The 25,092-nt window shown below is 33.6% G+C and overlaps 1 protein-coding gene across 2 annotated transcripts in view; it reads left to right on the top strand.

Annotated features, from left to right (window-relative positions):
• GNPDA2 (glucosamine-6-phosphate deaminase 2) overlaps nt 1-24,187 on the top strand; it is a 30,419-nt gene extending 6,232 nt beyond the window's left edge. Inside the window, exons 3-7 of one of the 2 annotated variants that reach the window (XM_005892925.3) lie at nt 1,454-1,555; nt 3,066-3,248; nt 9,651-9,835; nt 17,113-17,287; nt 23,182-24,187. In XM_005892925.3, coding sequence (XP_005892987.1) covers nt 1,454-1,555; nt 3,066-3,248; nt 9,651-9,835; nt 17,113-17,287; nt 23,182-23,243 — 707 coding nt within the window. In that variant the 3' untranslated portion in view covers nt 23,244-24,187. The remainder of the gene's footprint in view (nt 1-1,453; nt 1,556-3,065; nt 3,249-9,650; nt 9,836-17,112; nt 17,288-23,181) is intronic. The other variant, XM_070372347.1, reaches the window with a different exon arrangement.
• Nucleotides 24,188-25,092: the final 905 nt, after the last annotated feature.

Raw genomic sequence — 25,092 nt, 5'->3', positions numbered from 1 at the left:
TTTTTCTATTGTTTTTTTTTTTCTATTCAGCCATTTTGATTAAAACGTAGAAAATGAATGTATTTTTGTCATCACTATTGTAAAAACTTTTTAAATTTTTCTTCATATGCTCTTAAATTATGGAGGGAATCCTGTAACTCTTCTCTTGACATCAAAAGATAGACATAGAAAATTTGTTATGTTCCTAGAAAGGAATAAAGAAAAGTATACTTGTCCATCTTTTATCCTGGTCTCATGTTAGTGGGCTGTAGTTCTTTGATAAGGAATTAGAAAGTTTGACAACATAAATTTTAAATTATTTATGACAATTTAAAACAATTTGTGCTTTTAACTTTAAGAAAACCTATTAATCTTCTGTTCTCTGAACCTGTCTGCGTCATATTTAGCTACTTCTATTATCCTATCATCTTAAATGAGAGGCAGTTTTTTTTTACTACTCCAGATTTCTTCTGTATTTGATGTTGTTGTTGTTTTTGGTTGTTTGTTTTGTTTTGCCAGATGCTGTTCAGTTCTGCCATACTTCTCCCTGCTTCTTGAATAGAAACTTTAATGTGTCTGTTTTTTATTTTGCTTTGTGATGGTAGGTGGGTTAAAAATCCAATACTGTGACCAGGATTGTGTGGGCCAGGTTGTTTGTTATAAGAATGCAGTCAGTTTAGTCTTTGAATTTGTAGTTTAAAAAAATGAAGCAATTTTGAAAACATCTGCAAGGTGCTGAATTCACTTATCTTTATTGTGTCATTTCATGGAGCTCTTGTCAATCAGATCTTAATTTTATAAAACATATGAAAGAATCACATTTATAAAACAATAATATTAAGAGCTCAGATGAAGTATCCAAAGCCAAGATCCCATTTCCTAGAAACCATTTTACTTTATACATTTTAGCTGATATATGTTGACAGTAACACAAAATGAGAAGCAGGAATTCCAGTTAAAAAAGGATAAGGTTCCTCACTCAGTCCTTGCCACTTTCTATTTTGAAAGTAGAGGCAATATTTAAACTCAGCTCTGGTTTCCCCTTTGATTTCATTAAATGGTCAACACTTGACCTATTTACATATCGTTTGTGCTACAAATCCCTCCCTAGATAAAGATTTTTTCTCTATCAGTGGGATGTTTATTTTTCTTTTAATTCAAATGTGTGCTCTCTAGAAATTTCTAGTCTTGGAATATACACCATTAATTCCAGATATCCAACAATATAAGAATTTTCCAAGCTGTAATTTAAGCTGACAGATTCTCAGCTTTATTCAGCAAATTCTGATTTCCTAAAATTTTAGGGTATCTTATAAAGAGACTAGTTCAACATATATTCATTAATTGAATATGTATTTAAATTAATAATCATTTGCCTAATATGTATAAAATACCATTAAGTAAGATGAGAATAAAGTTAATATACACTCTTAAAAATTAGACTGTTAGAAAATGGAATCTTTATCTGTTTTAGGGAGTACACCTTTAGGATGTTATAAAAAACTTATAGAATATCACAAGAATGGAGACCTTTCTTTTAAATATGTGAAGACCTTTAACATGGATGAATATGTAGGTAAGCTATATTGTTTGAATATATTATTTGGACATGTTATATTTTAAATTGAGTATGTTTTGAGAATATTAACATTATTTAAATTTGTTTTGAATGACTATATTTCTAGAGTATAACGTACCACCTTGTAGTGGGGTTGGAAGGTTATGTAAAAATGTCTATATTTATGTAATGACAGCATGACACAGTGGAAGGACCATGGGACTGGAAATTAGAAGATCTGCACTAATCTTCAGCTGTGCTACTTACCAGTCCTGGCTCCATCAACTTTGAGCCAATTCATTGACGTTTCTCATTCTTTTTTTTTCTTTTTTCCTCAAAACAAAGTTAAAACCAGTGTGGGGATAAAGTAATTAATATGTATGTAAAGTAATTAGTAAAATTTTTTCAAATATAAGGCTATTTATATTTGTAGCGTTGAAGCTTTTATAATTTATTCATTGTTAACTTGCTTGTGCTTCCTTGATGGCTCGGCGGGTAAAGAATCTACCTACAGTGCAAGAGACGTTGGTTCGATCCCTGGGTTGGGAAGATCCCCTAGAGAAGGAAATAGCAACCCACTCTAGTATTCTTGGCTGAAGAATCCCATAGAGAAGGAGCTGGCAGGCTATAGTTCCTGGGGTCACAAAAAGTCGGACACGACTGAGCAACTAAGCACAACTTGCTGAACTGGAAACATATGAACTCTGTGTTAACATTTACATTTTATTTGTGTATATTTTTAATGGTAGCACGACTGCCAAAGAACCGTCGTAGTTAAGTATACCTTGCATGCAAATAGAAATAACAGAAGAGGAAAATGGACAAAGATTTCGGTTGTGTAGCCACTTAATTTGGAGAAGGAAATGGCAAGTCACTCCAGTATCTTGCCTGGAGGCTCCTGTGGACAGAGGAGCCTGGTGGGCTGCTGTCCATAGTGTCACATAGAGTCGGACACGACTGAAGTGGCTTAGCGTGCATGTATGCATTGGAGAAGGAAATGGCAACCCACTCCAGCATTCTTGCCTGGAGAATCCAGGGACGGAGGAGCCTGCTGGGCTGCTGTCTATGGGATCACACAGAGTCGGACACGACCGCAGCGACTTAGCAGCAGCAGCCACTTAATTTATATTGAATTTAAGACATAAATCAATCTTACTGGTTAAATTTTATATTTGAGAAGTGGAATATAGTGATTAAATGCACATGAATTAGATTTCTATGTTCCAGCACCTCCATGAGCTTCCTGACCCTAGGAAAGTGACTTAGCTTTTCAGTGTTTCTGTTCATCTATAAAGTGAGATTCATACTAGTATTTCTACAGATGTTGTACACATTGAGTTAATACATACATTTACCGTGGTTAAAATAATGTCTGACATAATAAGCATTTATTCCATATAAAAATGCTTTTAAATTGAATATGGCATAGAAAGATTATATAAATAGCATTTGTGGCTTAATCAGAAGAGTCAACTTTAGATTTATTTCTGAAAATAGTTATATTTTTATTCATTAACTTTGTGTTTAGGACTTCCCAGAAATCATCCTGAAAGCTACCATTCTTATATGTGGAATAACTTTTTTAAGCATATTGATATAGATCCTAATAATGCTCATATCCTTGATGGGAATGCTACAGATTTGCAAGCAGAATGTGATGCATTTGAAAAGAAAATAAAAGAAGCTGGAGGAATTGATCTTTTTGTTGGAGGTATGTAAAACATTTTGTCATTAGTCATTTGTTGGAACTTGGATTAGGTGCTTTAAATTTAAAAAAAAACTTACCTTTGTGTAATGTGAAGAACATCTGTGACTGCCCGTAATACCCATTTATTTAGCTATTGATTTCCGTTTTACTTTATATTCATCAAAAAATAATTTTAATGTTGCAGGGGGAATTGTTTAGATTGTGGCTTGAGAAATAGCTCCTAATCCCTGTTGAAGTCTTATAATTACCTCTTTAGAACTGACACTTTACCACATCTTAGAAAAGGAATGATGTGTTTCTTTTCCTAAATGATACTCTTATTCTTTTACTGTTTCTTTAAAATTACAACCCAGGTTTCTTATCAAATTACAGCATTAAATCTCTAAAAGTTTGCATATGGTACAGGTGGATTTTAACATTTTTCTACTGACCATTAAATGGCTTCATTTCACCAAGAAACGTGTCAAGAATGTCAGATTTTGTTTATCATCAGCCTTTAGCTAGTATGAATTGAGCTTTATAATTGTCTTAATAAGATCTAAATAAATGTATAATTAAAGTTCCACTTAAAATGTCTATGTACACGTGTGCGCACACACCCACGTATACATATGTGTGTGTGTATTGTGTCTTCCTGATCTACCATTGAAGAGAGGTGAAAGAGTCTGTACCTTTGTAATGACAGTATGATTTTCTGTCATCACAGTGCAGCATCTGAATAGTACAACATCATGTAAACAAACCAAAAATTTTTTTTGCCAGATTCTTTAGTATTCACCTAGACATACTAAAAGCTCTAAATTAACACTGGATATCTAGAGGTAGACATATCTGTTAGATCTAGATATGTCTTATGATTTATTAGAAGATGCTCAAAATTTTATGAATTAGACCTGGTTAACTTATGGTTGAGGTAGGTGGTCAAGTATTTTTGGGGTGTTTGGTTGCCTTTGAGGAAAATTGGATTTTATAGTTAGACAAAAACTAGCATCCAGTTTTGGCCACCTACTTATCTGTAAGATCTTGGGAAATTTATTGACTTCAGTAAATTAGTTCAGTATACTAATTAAGTATAATTCATCCTTTGTAAAATAGGATTAATATTAACCATTTCAAAATTGATAAGAATTAACCATCTTATACTGTGTAAAATGCCTAGTGAAGTACTTGGTATATAGTTGGCATTCCATTAAGTGTTACTCTACTCTTTGTCTCTGAGGTATAGTTTGTAAAGTAATTTTTTCTTAACATATTGAATGTCCTGCTGTTTTACTGATTTACCTCTAAGGATATCTGGCAAGAATGAAGTTTTTCTCATTGAGGAAATTGTTATCTACCAAGCAGAACTAATATCAATTACTGCCTTAAATATAGGGGATGGTTTTTATTTGAGCAAGAATTCAAGTTAGACTCTTGCTTTTCAAAGTAGAAAATATCTATGTTTTAAATAAAACTTACTAATATTACTTCAGTATTCCTGGAAAATATTTGCATTCTAGTTTTGTCCATATGGCTCAATTCTAGGATAATTATCATTTGAACCTACCAATACCAAGGCAAGGCAGTACATTTGAAATGTTTGTGTGCACTACTGATGTATTCTTTAGATTTTATAAACTCTATACCAAAATAAGGTAAAATAATATACCTAACTTGTTCATCTTAGTTATGTCAAGAAGCATTTTCACTCATTTACCATTATACGAGAAGAGAACAGCTACTCACGCCAGTATTCTTGGAAAAGGCAATGGCACCCCACTCCAGTACTGTTGCCTGGAAAATCCCAGGGACGGAGGAGCCTGGTAGGCTGCAGTCTATGGGATCACTAAGAGTCCGACAGGACTGATCGACTTCACTTTCACTTTTCACTTTCATGCATTGGAGATGGAAATGGCAACCCACTCCAGTGCTCTTGCCTGGAGAATCCCAGGGACAGGGGAGCCTGGTGGGCTGCCGTCTATGTGGTCACACAGAGTTGGACACGACTGAAGTGACTTAGCAGCAGCCAGTATTCTGGCCTGGAGAATTCCATGGACTGTATAGTCCATGGGGTCACAAAGAGTCAGACATGACTGAGTGACTTTTCACTCATACCATTATACAAAATGATACAGCAGTTATTAAAACTTCAGTATTAAAAAATGACTACATGGATAACATAAATAGTATTTTTTTTACTTTAATGGAGGGCTTATTTTTTCCTGTTAATTCATTGATCTTACAAAAGGCTTCTTGTGACAAATCCTTTGGCATCCTAATGCCAGGAAATAGAATTTACTGGGGGGAAAAAACTTGATAAGAACTCTTTAAGTCCATTTTTTCCCTTTGCCTACTTTCCAGAAAATATTTTAGCTTAATGTAATGTTTAATGTTTAGTTTTGCTTTTCAGATACTTCTAGTAGAACTTTCTTTTTTCCTCATAGCTTTAAGTCACTTCTTGTTTCTTTTTAGCTAAATTTTTTGGTGCATTTCCTCAAATAACCCACCTTAGTTCTCCCTTTGAAACTAATAGCACATAATCATAATTGTTTATTAATGACTCTTATTACTAAAAATGACTTAATATTGTTTTTTAACCAATTTTTGTCTTAAACTTCCTCTAGTTCTCCCCTTGCAAAAAAAACAAAACCAAATCTAAGATTTCCTTTCCTCTTCCATTAACACCTTCACTGTAGTCATGGGCCAATCCAGGGTCTGACAGTTTGTGTTTATCACCCAAGGGACATATAATAGTATGTAGAGAATGAAGGGTTGGCTTATTACATGTTCTTTGGACTTTTCCCTGTTTGGAATACCCTATTACTGGATGTGTCTCATGAAAGAATCTCATTTGATTCTTTGCCTTTGTTGATCTAGGTTGTTATCATTGGATTTTCAAGATGAGGCTTGGTATCTGGGTCTTACCACTTACCCTTCTTTTGTTCCAGGGTTTGGTTAATAAAAACACTAAGAACTGAGCCAAATGGGATCAAAATATCAGCCTTATTGAAGGTAAAGTTGAATTAGAGATGGCAGGTTGGGCTTGAGGCTAGAATGGGGTTGCCTACTTCTCCCCTCTGAATTGGAAATAATAAGACCAGAGAAGAGCTGCAGAGTAACCACCATAGCTCACTCCTAGGAAATGGAGCAAGAGTTCCTGTCCCTCTACAGATAGGAGAAAGGAGGAAATACACTCCCAGAAATTCCTCTGATGAGAGAGTGTTGGGAGAAAGAATAAGGTGTATCATGCAATTTCTGATCCAACAATAAAATACACAAACATGGAAATCTATAAATAGATTCTAAATGCATTATTAACTTTAAAATGATCTTAAGATAATTTGTGCTTAAAAGGTAAAATTAAAAGATGATGGGAAGATTTTAACCCTCTACTTTGGTTACATGATTAGATTCTTTGATTTGCAAGTAACTATAATCTGCTAATGGGACCAAAAGTGAGTTTATTGGGATGATTATGGAGTAATTCACAGAATTGATACTAGAGTTGAAAAAATACGTATTTAGAAGAACAAGAACCATAAGCCTCAGATCACTGAAGCAGGGACTCACCTGAGCCTCTCCTGCAGTGCTATCATCAAATTTTGATGCCTCAGCTCTAGATGACTTCTTTCTTTTTGCATCCCTTGGTCAAATTTCAGATTTCTAGAGAGAAATTCTGATTGTTTCAGCTTAGCACAAGTACTTATCTCTAGACCACTACAGTTCTGCCTAAAAGAGATGAGATATAGGGTGTTATAATTGATCTAGGCCCTGTTGTAAGGGGATCAGAGAAGGGAAGGAGGAGGAAAAAACTATACTGAACATACCAAAGAATACCAGCCTCCTTTCATTTATTCATCTGTTACTTATGGAGGGCCTTCTATGTGTCATGTGTTCTAAATATCAGGATATAGTAGTGGAAAAAAAAGTCTTTACTTTCATGAAGTTTACCTTCTAGCCCACAGAACTATAGACACAAGGAAGACACACAACTCGGATGCAGAGGTTTTAGGGATGTTTCATAAGGGTGTTGATACCTTAGTATAGACTCAAAGACTGAATAAGAATTAAGCATGGTTTTTAGAGTTGATGATTATTTTAAAGAAAATTTGATAAAGCTTTATAAAAAATTCTGAACATTTAAAAAATACAGTTTTATATCCAGAAGTTCAATTTCTGGTAATTACTCATGGTCATTAAGGGGCTGTATTGACTCCTCTCCATCATGAGCCTTTGTGGTTAACTTCAGCTTTGCTGTACACTTCTGTAGGACTCAAATCACCAGTGAGACCACTAGAATTGATCTTGGAGGACTTCCTATTTTTTCTGGAACTCTTTGTTTTCCTATTTCTATCCTTTCCTCTATAGAAAAAAATAAATAAAAGTATCTGGGCAGATTTATACTGAAGAGGAAAGGCAGAACAGTTTTACAAATCTAGAGAGAGAGATATCTATGGTTTAAAATTCCCAAGCACATACATACTTAATAGTGGAAACAAAGCATGCATATTAACCACATATAGGTCTGGGCTTTATGTACTAGATTAAAAGTTAATCCTGTATTACTAAAGATTTCCTTAGATTAACGGCTTCACAGCTGGTGCTAGTGGTAAAGCACCTTCCTGCCAATGCAGGAGACATAAGAGACCCAGGTTTGATCCCTGGGTCGGAAAGATCCCCTGCAGGAGGAAATGGCAAACCACTCCAGTATTCTTGCCTGGAGAATCCCATGGACAGAGAAGCCTGGCAGGCTATAGTCTGTGGGTTTGCAAACAGTTGGATACGACTGAAGCAACTTAGTATGCATTGTGCTTTGGTAGTTCGTATCTTGGGCTTCCCTGGTAGTTCAGTAGTAAAAAACCTGCCTTCCAATGCAGGAGATGTGGGTTCCATCCCTGGATTGGGAAGATCCCCTGGGGAAGGAATTGGCAACCATCTCCAATATTCTTGCCTGGGAAATCCCACAGAGAGAAGATCCTGGCTTGTTGCAGTCCATGGGGTTGCAAAGAGTTGGACATGACTTAGCGACTAAATAAGTTGATACCTGCTTCCTAAGGTTTTCATTTCTTTCTTCCTTCAAAACCAGGTTACTCTTTGTCATATTTTACCTTGTTGTGGCCTGGGGAAAAGTTTTTAGAATTATGTATTAAGAATCAATAAGATATACCTGCTGCTGCTGCTGCTAAGTCACTTCAGTCATGTCCGACTCTGTGCGACCCCATAGACAGCAGCTCACCAGGCTCTGCTGTCCTTGGGATTCTCCAGGCAAGAACACTGGAGTGGGTTGTGTGTCATTAAATATGCAGAATATAAATATGACAGATATTTTGACCCAGAGAACTTGTGGGTTTATTTTTTGATTGAAGTTGCCAGAAATCTGACTAGCAAGTAGGGTCCATGTATGTAAAACTTGATTTAGTAATAACTACACAGAAAGATTCTTAATTTTATAAAAAGATTTACCTCCAATTTCCTTCAAATAAGAAATGTCATATTCTTACCTATATTTTAGAGACAGTCTTGAGTATTAGAGCTGGTAGTAGATCTCCTCAAAGTAGTGTTTTCAAATTGTGGTTGTCACAGATTATTAGCTTATGAAATCAGTATGGTCAGTCACATTCAGCATTTCCCTTTTGTAAATGGAATGGATTCAAAAGTAGCTTGAATGACTCCTAGTAAGAGTAAGTATTATTTCATGCAGTTCTTATTTTAATTGTATTTATATGTGTACTAGATTGCAATGTCAAATGTATTTCTTGCTATAGGTTACAGTCAAAAAAAGTTTGAAGAAAACTATTGCCTTAGATAATAACTTGTCCAATGTAGACATTTTATAAACTGTACTATAGAGAGGTCCTGTAGTTAATTGCCCTATCTAGACTAAAAAGCAAGCAAGTTAAAGTGTGACTATAAAGACTACTAGGTTAGGAATCAGAAGATTTAGACTGAGTTTAGTCTTAGTTATTTACTAAATTATTACCTTGAACAAGTCATATATTATCCTTGAGCATCAGAGTTTCCTTTGAGTTTAAAAAATAGGTGGGGGAGATGAGGTAAATAGATATGCCTAATCTGACTGTATTACAAGATTGTTAAATATGTCTGATGTTGAGATGATGCATGTGAAAATGCTTTACACACTATAAAGTATTATTCTAATATAAAGTGATACTTAATTTTGCTATTAGAATCATGCTAGCTCAATGCTAAGCATATGGAAAACATTGAAATACTTGTTGAATCAAATATAGGAACAAATATCTTACTGCAGCATTAGAAATTCAGCTGTCAGATAAAACAAGGTAAGTGTGTTTATGACTATTTCTTTGGTCTTAAAATCACGTTTAACTTTGAGAAAACTTATTTATGTGAGAAACCTTATTTACTTATGTGTATATGTGTGTATGTATGTATTTCTTTTGAAAGGAATTGGTCCAGATGGTCATATTGCTTTCAATGAGCCAGGATCCAGTTTAGTATCAAGGACAAGATTAAAGACTCTAGCAATGGACACCATTTTGGCAAATGCTAAATATTTTGACGGAGATTTATCAAAAGTGCCAACTATGGCTCTAACAGTTGGTGTGGGGACAGTGATGGATGCTAGAGAAGTAAGAATTAAATGTTCTTTGATATTTTTCTTTTGATGTTTGTAGATTTTGGAGAAATTATGTTGTCAAATAAGTGATGTTTTGATTTAATCATATTTGCAATATAAATTGTTGTTTAGCTTTCAGTAATTGCTGTCAGGCTCATTGCCATGTTTAGAATTCAAGTAAATTAAGTCTTTGGAGCTGGAAATTAAAAATTAGGCACCACCTCTTTTGAGGTACTGCTTCACTTGCCTCTTCCTGTTTCACAATTTGATGTCCTAACATCACACTTTATATAAAAGGACTTGTTACAGGAAAGATGCAGTTCTAATTAACATTAAACTGCTTTTGGAGCCTGAAAGTAATTTAGTGTCATGTGCTTCTTGACTGTAGAAGCATAGCTTAGTTGGTTTCCAGTGGATAAAGAACCCCTCTAAGACGTGATCTGTTCTAAATTTGGTATGTTTAAGAAGGTAAGAGTTCTGAACAGTAGACTCTTATATTTTTTAGTTTTTAATCTTTTATTTCCTGCCCTGAGAATAACAGACCAAATTATAGTCAGCTCATGATTATAAGTAGTTAAATTATATGGAAACCCCGAAACTCCATCCCTTTCTGGCAGCAGGATTGGATAGGTTCAAGGGAAAGAGTATAGACAACGTATGGTGAATAAGTAACTGATCTTGATATAAATATATCTAGGCTTGAATACGTAAACAGAACTGTCATTCAGAATGCAGGAGTTTTTCATGTGAAAATAATAATTGGTTTATGAAAAAGACCTTTTTCCTAGTAAATAAATTGAAAATAATTCAGAGCAATCTTAGTTCTAAAATATAAAACTCAAAGTTACAGGAAAAGATTCTTACATTTAGCAAGATTTAAGTTATAATGCAATTCTTACACTAATTCTTAGAAGAGAGTTATTTCAGACATTTGATTTTTTCTTTTGTTCAGGTTTTCCAACAAAATTACATGATGCCATTCACTTCATAGTATTTATTCCCAGCATGATTATAGAGAAAATTGTGACAAAACTAGGGCTTCATCATTTTCCTAAGGGCTTTAATGCTTTATCCTATATCATTCTTTTTTTTTTCAATTGAAGTATAGTTGACCTACAATATTGTACTAGTTTCCAGTGTATAGCAAAGTGATTCAGTTCGGATATATATATATTTTTTCAGATCATTTCTACATAGAGTAAGTCCTTGTTACATAGTTTGTGTCTTTTAATTTCATATTTCTAATTTATCCCCCTTTCCCTTTGGTAGCCATAAATTTGTTTTCTGTGTCTGTGAATCTGTTTCTGTTTTATATAGATTCACTTGTATTATTTTTTAGGTGCCACATATGAGTGCTATATTTGTCTTTCTCTGTATGACTTACTTCACTTAGTACGATATTCTCTAGGTTCATCCATGTTACTGCAAATGGCACCATTTCATTTTTTTTTAATAGCTGAGTAATATTTGTGTGTGTGTGTGTATACACTCAAGCCACATCTTCTTACACCGACCCTCTGCTGATGCACACTTGGGTTGTTCTTGTTGTCTTGGCTATTGTAAATAATGCCGCTGGATTTTTCATAACATTCTTTTGAAAGAAGTATCACACGATTATACTTAATGATTTGCTTATCTTCAATTTTAATGGGCTTAATGTGTATAGATTTTCATCTGCTTGTAGTTTTAACTCTGATGTCAATTATTCTTCAATGATGTTTCCAATAACTGCAAGTACGTGTAAAATTTGGATCCATGTGTGGGGCATGCCTCTGTTGAGTGGAAAGTAGGTTTGACTGGGAGATTAAGTCTTCAGTGCATCAATGAGTATCTTCACATTTGGGCAGCTCAGATAATGAGGACCTTCCGTGCACATGTTGGAAGTGACACCTGTAAGTTATTACAGATTTCTTAAGACTTAGGAATTATCTACTAGATCGTGAACCACAGAGGTCACTGCCCTCAATTTTCACTCCTTTCTTGCCTTGAGGCCTTACACTGATGTTAATTGTGAAATGTTATACTTTATCTAGTCCTTGCTTAGCTAAAATAGCACCACTTTTCAGCTTTCAGAGCTCCCTCTTCTGACCATAATCCTCATAATCAAAATTACTTTTACTCTGTTTTACTGTACTGTTCTCTTTATAACACTTTTTGCAGTTTATAATTGTTTTTTGTGTTTAGTTGTTTAATATCTTTTCCTCACTAATTTATAATCTCCAAGCGTTATTGGGTTATGTATGTCTAACATAGTACATTGCCTGTCACATATATTATTCAGTTACTGTTAGAAACAGTTTAAATGAGTTATTTTTGCCCATAATTCATTTTAGACAGGTTGGTTCTATCCACAGCTTGGCTATCTCCCTATCAGATCTGATTTTTACTAACTTTTGGCTGTTTGACGAAAGCCAAATTTACCCTCAAAGTATTAAAATTGATTTTTACTGAGATTTAAGATAATGCTTATATTTTTAAGGTAATTTCAAAAAGTTCAGTTCAGTTGCTCAGTCGTGTCCGACTCTTTGTGACCCCATGAATCACAGCATGCCAGGCCTCCCTGTCCATCACCAACTCCCGGAGTTCACCCAGACTCACGTCCATCGAGTCAGTGATGCCATCCAGCCATCTCATCCTCTGTCATCCCCTTCTCCTCCTGCCCCAATCCCTCCCAGCATCAGAGTCTTTTCCAATGAGTCAACTCTTCGCATGAGGTGGCCAACATACTGGAGTTTCAGCTTTAGCATCATTCCTTCCAAAGAAATCCCAGGGCTGATCTCCTTCAGAATGGACTGGTTGGATCTCCTTGCAGTCCAAGGGATTCTCAAGAGTCTTCTCCAACACCACAGTTCAAAAGCATCAATTCTTCGGCACTCAGCCTTCTTCACAGTCCAACTCTCACATCCATACATGACCACTGGAAAAACCATAGCCTTGACTAGACGGACCTTTGTTGGCAAAGTAATGTCTCTGCTTTTGAATATGCTATCTAGGTTGGTCATAACTTTCCTTCCAAGGAGTAAGCGTCTTTTAATTTCATGGCTGTAATCACCATCTGCAGTGATTTTGGAGCCCCAAAAAATAAAGTCTGACACTGTTTCCCCGTCTATTTCCCATGAAGTGATGGGACCAAATGCCATGATCTTCATTTTCTGAATGTTGAGCTTTAAGCCAACTTTATCACTCTCCTCTTTCACTTTCATCAAGAGGCTTTTGAGTTCCTCTTCACTTTCTGCCATGAAGGTGGTGTCATCTGCATATCTGAGGTTATTGATACTTCTCCCGGAAATCTTGATTCCAGCTTTTGCTTCTTCCAGCCCAGCGTTTCTCCTGATGTACTCTGCATATAAGTTAAATAAGCAGGGTGACAATATACAGCCTTGATGTTTCAAAAGAAAAGGCACAAAATTGTTTTTAACTGTTGTAGCATCTTTAAAATTGTTATATATAATAATTTGAATATTTATTTTTGTGATGACCATTAAAACTTAAAAATCCACTTTTGATTTTGTTGATTACTGAATATGAGACATCACCAATGATTTCTTAACTGTTAAAACCATCATCCTTTTACAAGTCTTATCCTACTGGGCCTCTTTTTCATCATCTATTCCTATTTCTTCTGTCATAAAACTACTATTCTTCTTCCTTTCTGACCCATTGTTTCCCAGTCAGTCCTCCATCTGCCTTGGGTTCTCATCCTAGCACTGTATATTCATTATGCATACTTTGGGGCAGTCTTCTCAGTGACCTCTTTGTGTGCATGTTTTTGTTTGTTTGTTTAATTAACACATCAGTAGCAGTCTCACTTTGTAATACTCTTCTCAGAAGGTTTAGTACTATTCCAGAAAGATCAACTGTGCTCAATACAGTGATAACTACCAATCTTTAGCCAGTTCTTTTTCTGAAGCTGCAGAATTCATATTTTCAAGTGACTCCTTTAATTGTTCAAAATTCATCTTTCTACCAAAATTGTCTTTGCCTCCCTTGGTGAATAGAAACACTCTCCATGAAAATTATCTGAGCTTGAAACTTTTGTCATTTAGGCTTCTTCACATCTTATCAGTCACTACATTCCACCATTTAACTTAGAGATAAATTAAGGGACCAGCTCTCATCAGAACTGCCTTATTTCTGGTCTATATCAGTTTTTATTTTTGAGGATTATTGCAAACCCATTCTAAACTTCATGCCTATCTCCTTTACCTATCCCATTCTCTATATTACAGCCCAATTTTTTTTTAAAAAAAACATAATTTAGTTATTACTTGTGTATGTAATGAGTCTCTGATTCCCTGCTGCTTCATCACAAGATGATATCCAGCCCCTTTGTTGGGCATGAAAAGACTCATATTCAAATTTCAGTTTTTAGCCACTTCCATTCATTACCCTATGGTTCAGCCTTACCAAATTTCTAGCTTTTTATTGACCACCCATAATTGTCTGAAATGCCCCCTTTTCTGCTTATCCTTAAAGGCTTGGTTTCAGACAGGAGCTACTCTTAAATCTTGTTCACATTTATTCCTTAAATCTTGTTCTCTTATTCCTTGAAAATAGTGGAACAGGTAGAGTAGAAATGATCACATTAGTAACATCAGATCACATTATGAGAACAATGTTTTTCAATTCCTGATTCTCCAGATATGTCTTCATAATTCTCAATTAAAGGTTATATATGTCTTATTGTAGTTGTTAAGGATGTGGTTGCTGGAATCAGACCTCTTGTTTATATAGTAGCCTTACCAAGACCTTCAGCAAGGTACTGAATATCTGTGCCTCAGTTTATCTATAAAATAGGAAAATAAGAATAGTATTTATTCTTATGCTGCTGTTTTGAGGAGTTAAATGAGATGATTCATAGAAAGTGCTATGTTCAGTGTTTAACTTTGAAACCACCAAATCGTCTTAAAACTCCTGAAATGAAATAATGTCCATTTCAATAAATATCTATCATGCAATTATCACTACATATTCCCATTTAATGGTGTTAAAGTTGCTTTAAACAGACTTTTCAAATGCTAGTATAAGGATTTATGCCAGATTGCATAATAATCACTTAAGGGACCCTGATTCTTGGGTTCTAATTCCAAAGATTCTGAATAGAAGACAGGGCAAAGAACTTGAATATTTTGTTGTTGTTGTTTTAACTCCTGTGTCTTTAATTTCCAATAAGGAAAACTAATTAATAAAGCCACTAATCAGTGTTGTGCTTACATTATATCAAGCATTTTTAATGTTTAAAAGAATGCTTTTAATCATAGGTGCTTTTAATTATAGGTGGTTTTAATTTAAAAATGCCTTTAATTATAGGCATACTAATTCTTCACTGAACTGAGATTTCTACACTTAAGAAGTATCAATAAAGTAGATATTTGTAATCTTTTACCACTTTGGGGTTGCTTTTTTTCCCAGAATTCATCAGAACTTTGAATTTTTTTTTTTTTTTTAATGGGCTGTTTTTAATGCAGGGGCTTTTCTTCCCTCGAAACCCAATTCTCAGCAAAAAAAGAAAAAAAACACAAAAAACTAAAAAACCCCTACAAAAACTTAAAAAAAAAAAAAAAGGCAGCAAAGGGTAGTTTTCATCCAGTGTCTTTTATTTAAGTTTTTTAAGTTAAGAAAAAGCTGGTGACATATTTATACGTTTTTGTGCAAAAATAAATGAATGGCAATAGATTTTAAAAAAATCTTTATTATGTACTTCTGTGTGAAAAAGTCTGTATAATATTTCCCTTAAATATGCATTATTTTACTTGTGAGTTTTTTACTGAATTAATCTGAAATGTACAAGCCCTGGATTTGCTACAGAGTGAGAACTTACTTTATTTTATTTTTTTATTTTTAATTTTGGAAATTCTGCAGAAATCAGAACTCTTACCTTGGTTTGAACTAAAGAGGGGACATGGGGAGGGGAGAGGGTGGGTTTGTCCAGCATGCTTGTATGTATATTTCAGAACCTTTTTTAAATGTAAAGGCTGTACATTTCTGGGAAGTTCTGAATTTCTTTTGTTTCCTTTTTCCTTCAAGCATTTTGCAGTGAGCTTCTTTTATATATAGCAAACAATTTGAAAGAATACAAAAATATGTGAAGTTCATTTAAAAAAACTACAGTATAGCGCTGGTACAGTACACTAAAAGACTTTGATAAAAGAAACAATACTAAAAAGCCTCCATTTTAAATGTCATTCATATATACCTTGTGAATGAGAGCTATATACTTTTACACACTTTTTTAGAGGAATAAATTATTGAATTACTGAAAAAAAAAAACAGTAGAAATTCATATGCATTTTAAATGCATTTTTGCGCTTTGATATTTTTCAAGATATAGCTCCAAAATGAAAAGTAGTGAATCTTGATAAAAGAAATACAATAATATCTGGTTTATTAATCTTTAATTTCCTCCATGTTTTAGAAGTTCTGGCAATAAAATATGAAATATAGAATTTTTACGTTGTTATAGATATTTTAGAATTATAACCACCTTAACATTCATTTTTTAGTTAACAATTGTAAAGAGAAAAAATGTTTAAAGGTTTATTTCATAAACTTTTAACTTGTAAAATAGGATTGAGTTACTGCTAAAAATGTTAAATGATTCTTTCAGACATCTGTACACTTAATCACTTTTGCACATGTTCTTTGAACTATCTCATAGGCTATTAGGGATTTGGGACCAAGAGCTTGGGTTTTCTGTACCTAAGGATGGGTCTCAATTATGTAACACATATGAGTCTTAAGAGAAAAAAAGGATAGTTCCTATATTTAAGTAGATTCTGAATCCTTCTTTAAATCTAGTTTTGTTCCAAAATAGCTTTATATAGAACCTATTCAGTGAACAGTCTTCAGACTCTAGATTACTTTTAAAATATCTATTGTTTTAGAGTCCTTTGCTTTTCCAAAGTAATATCTATTACTTATCTGGACTAGAGCAATTTGGTAAATCGTTCCTGGTTATGTAATTTATGTAACTCTGCTTTTACAAAACAGCCTGTTTCTTTTTCTTTATTCTCCCAGGTTTCTTCTGCACATCATTATTATATGTGTTAAATATCATAGGCATTATGGTATATTTAGTAATACTCCATTACAAGATACCATTTTACTTTGTTTACTTTGTGCTTGCCTATTACCTTAAAGAGTAGAAATAATCTTGGACTATGAAGAAATACGGAGCTATTTATTTTTATTTCAATCCTCAGAAAAATATTGGTGCTAAATTCTCTGTTTTAAAAAATAGAGCTTCTTAGTCATTTGAACGTGTTTTAAGAATTGTTCATGGTTTTTCAGGTAATGATCCTCATTACAGGCGCACACAAGGCATTTGCTCTCTACAAAGCAATAGAAGAAGGAGTCAATCACATGTGGACTGTTTCAGCTTTCCAGCAGCATCCCCGAACTATTTTTGTATGTGATGAAGATGCTACTTTAGAATTAAGAGTTAAAACTGTGAAATACTTTAAAGGTGAGCATTGAAGTTTCAAAAGTAGATTGGGCGAATGTTCCATTGTAGATAACAATTAAAACTTAATGTGACTGAATATGATGTAATTAGTCATATATAGGTCAATAATTCACAAAGTATGTAGTAAGTATACTGGTGATATTATATGAATGAAAATATATTTTTAATCTTTTTACTCTAATAACTAGGTGTTTAATATATATTAGAAAAAATATATACTGAACCAACCAAACTTGTATTTCATGGATATCATTGCTTTGACAAGGTTAAAGAGGTTACTGTATTTTATTAGCTTTAAGATACTGCTTTTTTCACATTTATCTAATTTGAAATTGGGATGTTTAAAGTTGACTTCATATAGTTTATCTGGGAGCAAGTTTTCCTTAGTTGTACATAAAATAATAGCATGTCTTATACTTTTTCAGCATCTCATATTCATGAAATATAGTAATAACTTGAAAATTCAATTTAAAGGAAATCAGTAACTCATGGTTCATGCGAGTGTGTGAATGTCAAAAAATCTTGACTGTAATACAAATGAAGTTTGGCAAACAGGGAAAATAGTCTCATTTCTAACATGGAATTTTGATCATAGATATAGAGCTTTGTATTTGCACTTAACCTGTTGTGAGAATTTTCTTGTTTTACTAAATGTTCTTCAGAAGTATTTTTAATGGCTATATAGTAGTTTACTTAAATGTTTCCCTTACTGTTAAACCTTAGATTACTTTTAGTCATTTATATTTTTATCAGTTAAATTACCAGCTTTTTACCAAGTCACAAATATACCAAACTAAACTGAAAATTGTAATTAGTAATTTGACAGATAAAAACAGAGAATAGCTCAGTTATGGGTTATGAATAAGATAGAGCTCTTGATGGCATTTTACCCATGTATTTCCATGTAGTCCAGGTTTCATCACAATTATTAGATTCCTTGACAAAGTTAACAGAAGCAGTCTTCAATATCCACCTACTTTAATGCCAGTTTAGAGGAGATTCATTTAACATTGCCATTTTCTAGCACGAGTAATTCCCAGATAAACCCCCCTTGTCTGATCGGTCTGGTTTTTATCAGAAAATAACAACAGCCAATACTTATATTACCAGGTGCTATTTTAAACATAATATACTTACTGATTTACTTAATTCTCAAAATTCTATGACATGGCTACTCTTATAATCCCACTTATAGGTGAATTAACAGGCTTAGTAGGGATGTTAAGTCACTTACTAATTATGAAGCTGAACATATTTCTGAAGAGATTCAGGACATCAGCCTCTGTCAGGATACTTCCTTCAATATGGAGAAAAATAGATTTGAGATCTTGTTCTGGGCTATATATAGACCTCATTTTACAGTAAGGAATTTTGATACAAGGTAGAATGGTTGACTTCATAAATTTATACGTTATAAATGTAATTTTATATATTTGTCATGTCCTCATTATTAGATTATTGCTAGATATACTGGAGGAAATGAATCGCATAGTTATCTTTAATTCTTCAAATACCATTCATACCACTGTTCTTTCTTCTACCATCCCTTTAAAAGTATCAATAGGAATCTTAAAGGGTTCTAATTATTAGCTCCTAAAGAAATCTTAACTACATCTAAAACAATAAAATTCATTAGCAAATGGAAGTTTATTTCAGTATATCTTTTGAAAGATATAAATAGATCACAGGAAAGCATTTTAATAATTTGTTTTATTCCAGTTTTTTTTTTTTTTTAATAAAACCTATGTGTTATGTCCTTGAAGTAATGTATTTTCAAGACACTATCATCATGGTGAACATTTTGTTTTGTTTTATCCTTTTTAAGCCCTACTCCAATAGCTTGATAGACCTTGAATGAGTTCAGATTGAACCAAACCATAAAATCTATATTTAGCTTTTCTTCTTCAGGCAACATGTCAGAAGTCTATACATTTTCATCATTCTCTCATTAGAATTTACCTATTTCTATTTATGATTTAAGTGGCAATTATTTTTTATCACATTCTTGTATAGGAAGTTGCTTTATCTAATGTACAAGTCATCTTATGTACAAGTTGCTTTATCTTAGTGTTTAGTTTAAAAAAAAAAAACTATGAATGACTTGGCTTTGTAATGTTTATCCTGATGTTTTAAATTGTGCGTTTTTAAGCTCTGATGTATTCTTACCATGGTCAAAGCTTTAAGCAGATGGTAGGTGAATTATATCAAGTAGGACGATCCTCTTAGAGCTGATACTCTAGAAGACATGTATCTTCTAAACTACATGGTTGAGATTACCATTGTCTCTGTTGTCTCCTCTCAGGTCTCTCTAGTCTCCACTTTGCTGCTTTTTACATACTGTTTGTAAACTTTTCAGTTAAATCTTGTTTTAAATAAGATTGGTTCTATTTAGTCATAATTACCTGGTAAATTTTTTTCATGAGCAGATAACTTTTGCAGTATAAAAAATTACCCTTTAATGTTCATTTTTAGGAAATGTAAATTTTATTTTCCAGTTAATGTCATCAGCCAGGAAACATGAGTTACAGTGCCTTCAAATATATTGTCTCCTGTGGTATTACTCAAAAGAAGTATAAGTTTCCCTGCCTGAAGGTAGTTGGCATTCTTCATAAAAACTGGCTCATTAAGTGATTTGAGAAAATATCTATAAAATGTAGCTCCATAAAGGTAGGGACTTTAGTTTTGGTTCACTGCATTAGTTCAGCATCTCAAAGGATACCTAGTACATTGGAGACACTTGGTAAATTCTAGGAAGTTGGGCAGGTAGATGGATAAACATGTGACACTGATACCACTTGAGTTTAAGACCTAAATTATGTAAATCACTGTGAAATCCAAGGTACATTAAGGAGGAGATTTTTATATTTATATAGTACTTGAAGAAAACTTTAATTGAGCTGATGGGACTGAGAGCTGTTGAAGATGCCTAGCATTTAGTTTTCAAGAAAATGGCATAATCAACAGCACAGGTGCAAGGATGAACTAACACAGTAGCAGAGAAAGTTCCTCTTAATAGAATAGAAAACAAAGTATATTGTTTTGAAAGTACAAGCTAAAATGGGGCTCACTTAAACTTTAAAAATTTAGTGAAAAGGCAAATGAGGGCTCACATGTCAGTGGCCTTTTAAAAGAATATTGGAGGAGAGGAGTTACTAGCCCTGAGAAAAATATTCTTATGTATTAACATTTTTTGAGCAAATAACACATGCCAATAAATAAGTAATTTAAAATCTAGCTTCAGAGATAGTTTGCATGAAACAGTTGAATGAATGAAGTATTTGTTGGTTTGTCCACATTCTCATGGATTTTATTATAGGCTTTTTTATCTTCAAAGCACTGGTAAGCGTGGAAGGGAAGGCTAAATAACTTATGGAACTGTCACTATAGAAACTATATTCAAGTATTTAGAGATTACATTATCTAAGACATAGAAACCAAACATCATTATAAGCCTTTTATGCGCTATGCTAAGTACCTTGCTTTCTATTTTGAACTTTTGAGCAGAGGTTACTTCATTTTATATATAAGGCCAGATAGCTAAATAGCTGTCATATTCCTGAGGTGGAGGCAGAACCTATCAAGTGCCTTTATGCTTAGTTTAGTTCTTTTTATACATAATTCTTTCATTTCTTGGGTTAATTGTGCTCCTTGCTTTGCTGTCTTCCAGCTGTTCCCATTACTCACTTTAACCTTCTGACCCTTCTCTCTCTCCAGCTGCGTGGAACACTTTAACTTCAGTCCCTCCAGTCTCACCTCCAAGATTCTAAATTTATCGTTAATGATTAAGCATCCTTCAATGTCTAGCCATTCTGCCACTGCTCTTGATTCTTTTCAGTCTTAAGGACCTTGAGTTATAGAATCTTGGTCTCCACTCTCTCCCTTTCTCCTTTTTAACAATATATATTCTAAATTCATTTTGTTTATATAAAAAAAAAAGCTTCCCAGAAGCCATCTCACTGAACCTTCACAGATTTTTTAAAGTAAATGTTTACTGAGCTTCCATTGTGTATCATGATCTTTATAGACCCAGAATTTAGAGTAGTAAATTTAAGGTCCTGAACCTGTTTATTTTCTGAGAGTGCATATTGTTCTAAAGAAAGTGAAATAGTAGTTCATTATAAGGTGACATTTAGGCTGAAACCCAGTAAGTCTACAGGAGAAAAATCATGCTTTGCTCAGGGAGAAGAGCATTCCCAGTTAAATGAGACAGCAAACATAAAGACCAGGCACTGTGACCAAGCTTAGCCTTTCTGAGGTAATAGCAACAAAGCCAGGGTTGAGAGTGACATAAAAGGGGGAAAGTGGAAGGAAATGAGATCAGAAGGATAAACAAATAGATTAAAATCTAAATTATTTTCTAAGTGACCATAGCAATAAGAGAATTTTAAGTAGGGGAATGGTATAATCTAGTTTTTTTTTTTCCTTTAATTAGACAAGGGAAAATTATGCAAATAGGTGTTGAGCTGGTAGTAAGATTAGAGAGGAAAGTGGCTTCAACCAGCTATGGAGATGAAGAAATATAGCTACTTTGCAATGTATTTTGAAAGGAATGTCAACCAGTCTTGCTCCTGAGTTTAAAAGAAAAAACATCACCAGTGAATTTCAGTTGTCTGGTGTTAGCAGCTCAGCAAAGGATAGATGATACCATATACTAATATTTTTAAAGAAATGGTATAGAAGGGGAAAATGGATCTGGACTTTGTCAACAAGTTTGAGGTGCTCATGAGACACTGAAGTAAGCTGTTGAGTAATTAACATTCTTTCAACTGCACTAGTGAATATTTCTCTCAGGACTGTTCCACTCCTGGTTTTTCTCCTACTACATGTAGTAGGACTTTAGTGTTCTTTACATGTCCCTTTACTTAGCTCTTAAAAATGGGTCTTCACAGTTTGAATTTTAGAGTGATTCTGCAGTCTTTTGATAATGAATACTTCCTTACTAGCAAGTACCCTGTGTCCTCAATCTAGTAATTCCATTTCTTAAGAAAACCACATTAGTCCCTTTTCCCAGTCTCCGTGTTCTTAACAGCGTGGTAAATTTAACTGATTTCTCTGACCTCCAAATAAAATCTTTAGTTGATTAATTGGGACCATTTATTTCCCCAAAGACATGAGTAACTGGAAGATTTCCCCAAGAAGCTTTAATAATTAAGGAGAGTTTACAAGCATGCCAATTATAAGATGAAATTTAAATTTACTTGGAAATTAATATTTAATGTAGGTTATTGTTTTAGTAAATTTGTCTGAGTGACTTGTCATCAACCCCTATTGTAAACACCCATGTAAAAAAGTGAAAAATAATTTGCCAGATGAGTGAATAGGGTAATACATTGGAGAACTAAAGTAACAACAGTTCTGAGCTCCTCAGTAGAGTGTGACTAGGGTTTGACTCTAAGCTTCTCAGAGAGTCAAACTCAATAGACTTTAGATGTAATTAGTATTCAAATCTTTTATTTTGTCGTACTGAAATTCTAAAGCCAAAACTGCTCTTATTTTTGGTTACTTACAAAGAACCTATACCCCATTCTAGATCTACGACTTCATAACCATAAATTGATACTTGCTAGGTAGTTTAAACATTCCAAAACATTTCTATTTGCATCTTTCCAATAAATACAACCATTTTGTACTGGGGGCTTCCCTGATGTCTCAGACGGTAAAGAATCTGCCTACAATATGGGAGACCCAGGTTTGATGCCTGGTCAAGAAGATCCTCTGGAGAAGGGAAAACTAAACAGTCTGAAACATTTTTGTTTGCATATTTCCAATACAACTATTTTGTATTAGGTGGTAGCTAATATACATTGTATTTTATTAAATCTTTCTTTTTCTAAAGTAAATGAGATACAGTTCAAATTAGAAATAAAGCTAGAAATGTGCTTTTTTTCTTTAAGGTTTAATGCATGTGCACAATAAACTTGTGGATCCACTCTACAGTATGAAAGAAGGAAATTGAAGGAGATTGGATCAAAATTCTGCTTGAATGAACAGAACACTTTTATACATATATGAATTTTCAGCTATGCAATATGATTAAAACTTGGGGGATTTTTGAATATTGTCATTTTTGAAGTCTAATATCTATGTTAAACATTCCATATTTACAATGTGTCCATTTTATACTAGGGTTTAGGAGAAATAATTGGCTCTCACGGTTAATCAGCTACTTGTTACAGAAGCCACACTGTCAATGTAACACCACAAAAATGTCTGCCTATTTACAAATTGTAAATCATTTTAAAGGTGACTTCTGTACATCAAGTATCATTCATATGACTCCAGTGGCATTATTAGACTTTAACTTTTTAATAACAGGACACTCCAAGCCTTTCAGGTATCATACAACTATCATTGCAAGCCTTTACTTCCAAATGCTATCTTTATTTTCTCTGCATTACACACAAGCTTTCTGCACGTGATTGCCTTGGTCATCTTTCTACAGTAGCATCTGGACATCAAAAGTCCTGTTAGATATTGTTGGTACAAAAAATTTGAAGAGATGGCAGTGCCTAAAACTACAGTTTATGTCCTTTTGGAACGTATGTATTAAGTGCATGTTTTTTGTGCACCGTCTTCTTTAGCACTTTTTTTTCTCTTTTTATAAATGTGACCTTAGTTTTATTTAATGACTTGGGTTCGTGCACTTAATATACGTATTTTGGCAATTATGAGCTTTATACCTAGAAACACACTGAAGGAAATTTTTTTTAAGAAAAATTATTAAACCTCTTAAACGATTAGCTTTATTCCTTACATATATATACTGTATAAAAGGATATGAAATATAAAAGGAATTACTGTAAACTATTTGATTGCATAACAATTTGCATCATTAAATTACAAATAAAAGTATATTGTTTTCTATAACTCAAATAAAGCTTGTAATAAACAAATATTAAGTTATCTAAATTTTATTTCCAGAAGTAAAATTGAACACATGCATCTGAAATATTCTAACAATTAATAGTAGCTGTGAGATTGCATTTATTAATACTTTTTATTTGTTGTCATAATTCAATTAGATTTAAGAGACAATGCCTCTGCCTATACAGCTTCTTAATTCTGCTTCTTAGACAGTAAAAAATACTTCCTTTTCACTCTTCATATTTTGCTTTTTATATGCCCACCTAGTAGAAGCATCACTTATATATACCTGCTTAATCGCCAATGTGACTGAAATATAGTCTTAAAAATATTTAAATAGAAAATTAAAAAATAAAAATAAATAGGACTGTTAGGATAAAATATGCTGCTTTAATTCTAGATAATGAAGTTTTAATAGACTTGAGTATTATAAATGGTTTTGAATAATTGGTGAAATCAGTAGTATCTCCCAGTCCCATACCTGGTAATTAAGTCTACTGAAGATATTTCCACAAGAGGCAATAAAGCATGGTAGCTAAGCATTGTGGTCTGAAGAAAGAAACCACTGTTTTGATGTTGTTGGGGAATACATAAGTCTGAGCTTCTTCCCCTATGAAACAGGGTAATATTGCCTGTACCTCCATTGTTGTGTAGATTGAATGAGGGAAAGTCTATAGAGCTCAGCACAGTGGCTGTCAACATACTAAACTCAATAAATGGTGTCTATTATAATACTAACAGTTTATGATATTTTGATGTACAGAAAAATCTTAGTAATTAAGGTCTTCTGGGGCAGTGTCCCCAACTTCTGAGATCTAATGCCTGATGATCTGAGGTAGAGCTGATGTAATAATAGAGAGTGCACAATAAATGAGGGCTTCCCTGGTGGCTCAGTGGTAGAGTCTGCCTGCCAGTGCAAAAGAGACAGATACAGTCCCTGA

This window comes from Bos mutus, chromosome 6 (assembly GCF_027580195.1).
Source record: "Bos mutus isolate GX-2022 chromosome 6, NWIPB_WYAK_1.1, whole genome shotgun sequence".
NCBI classification, from domain to species: Eukaryota; Metazoa; Chordata; class Mammalia; order Artiodactyla; family Bovidae; genus Bos; species Bos mutus.
Note: the sequence above shows the minus strand (reverse complement) of the source record. Positions and strands in the feature narration are given on the sequence as shown.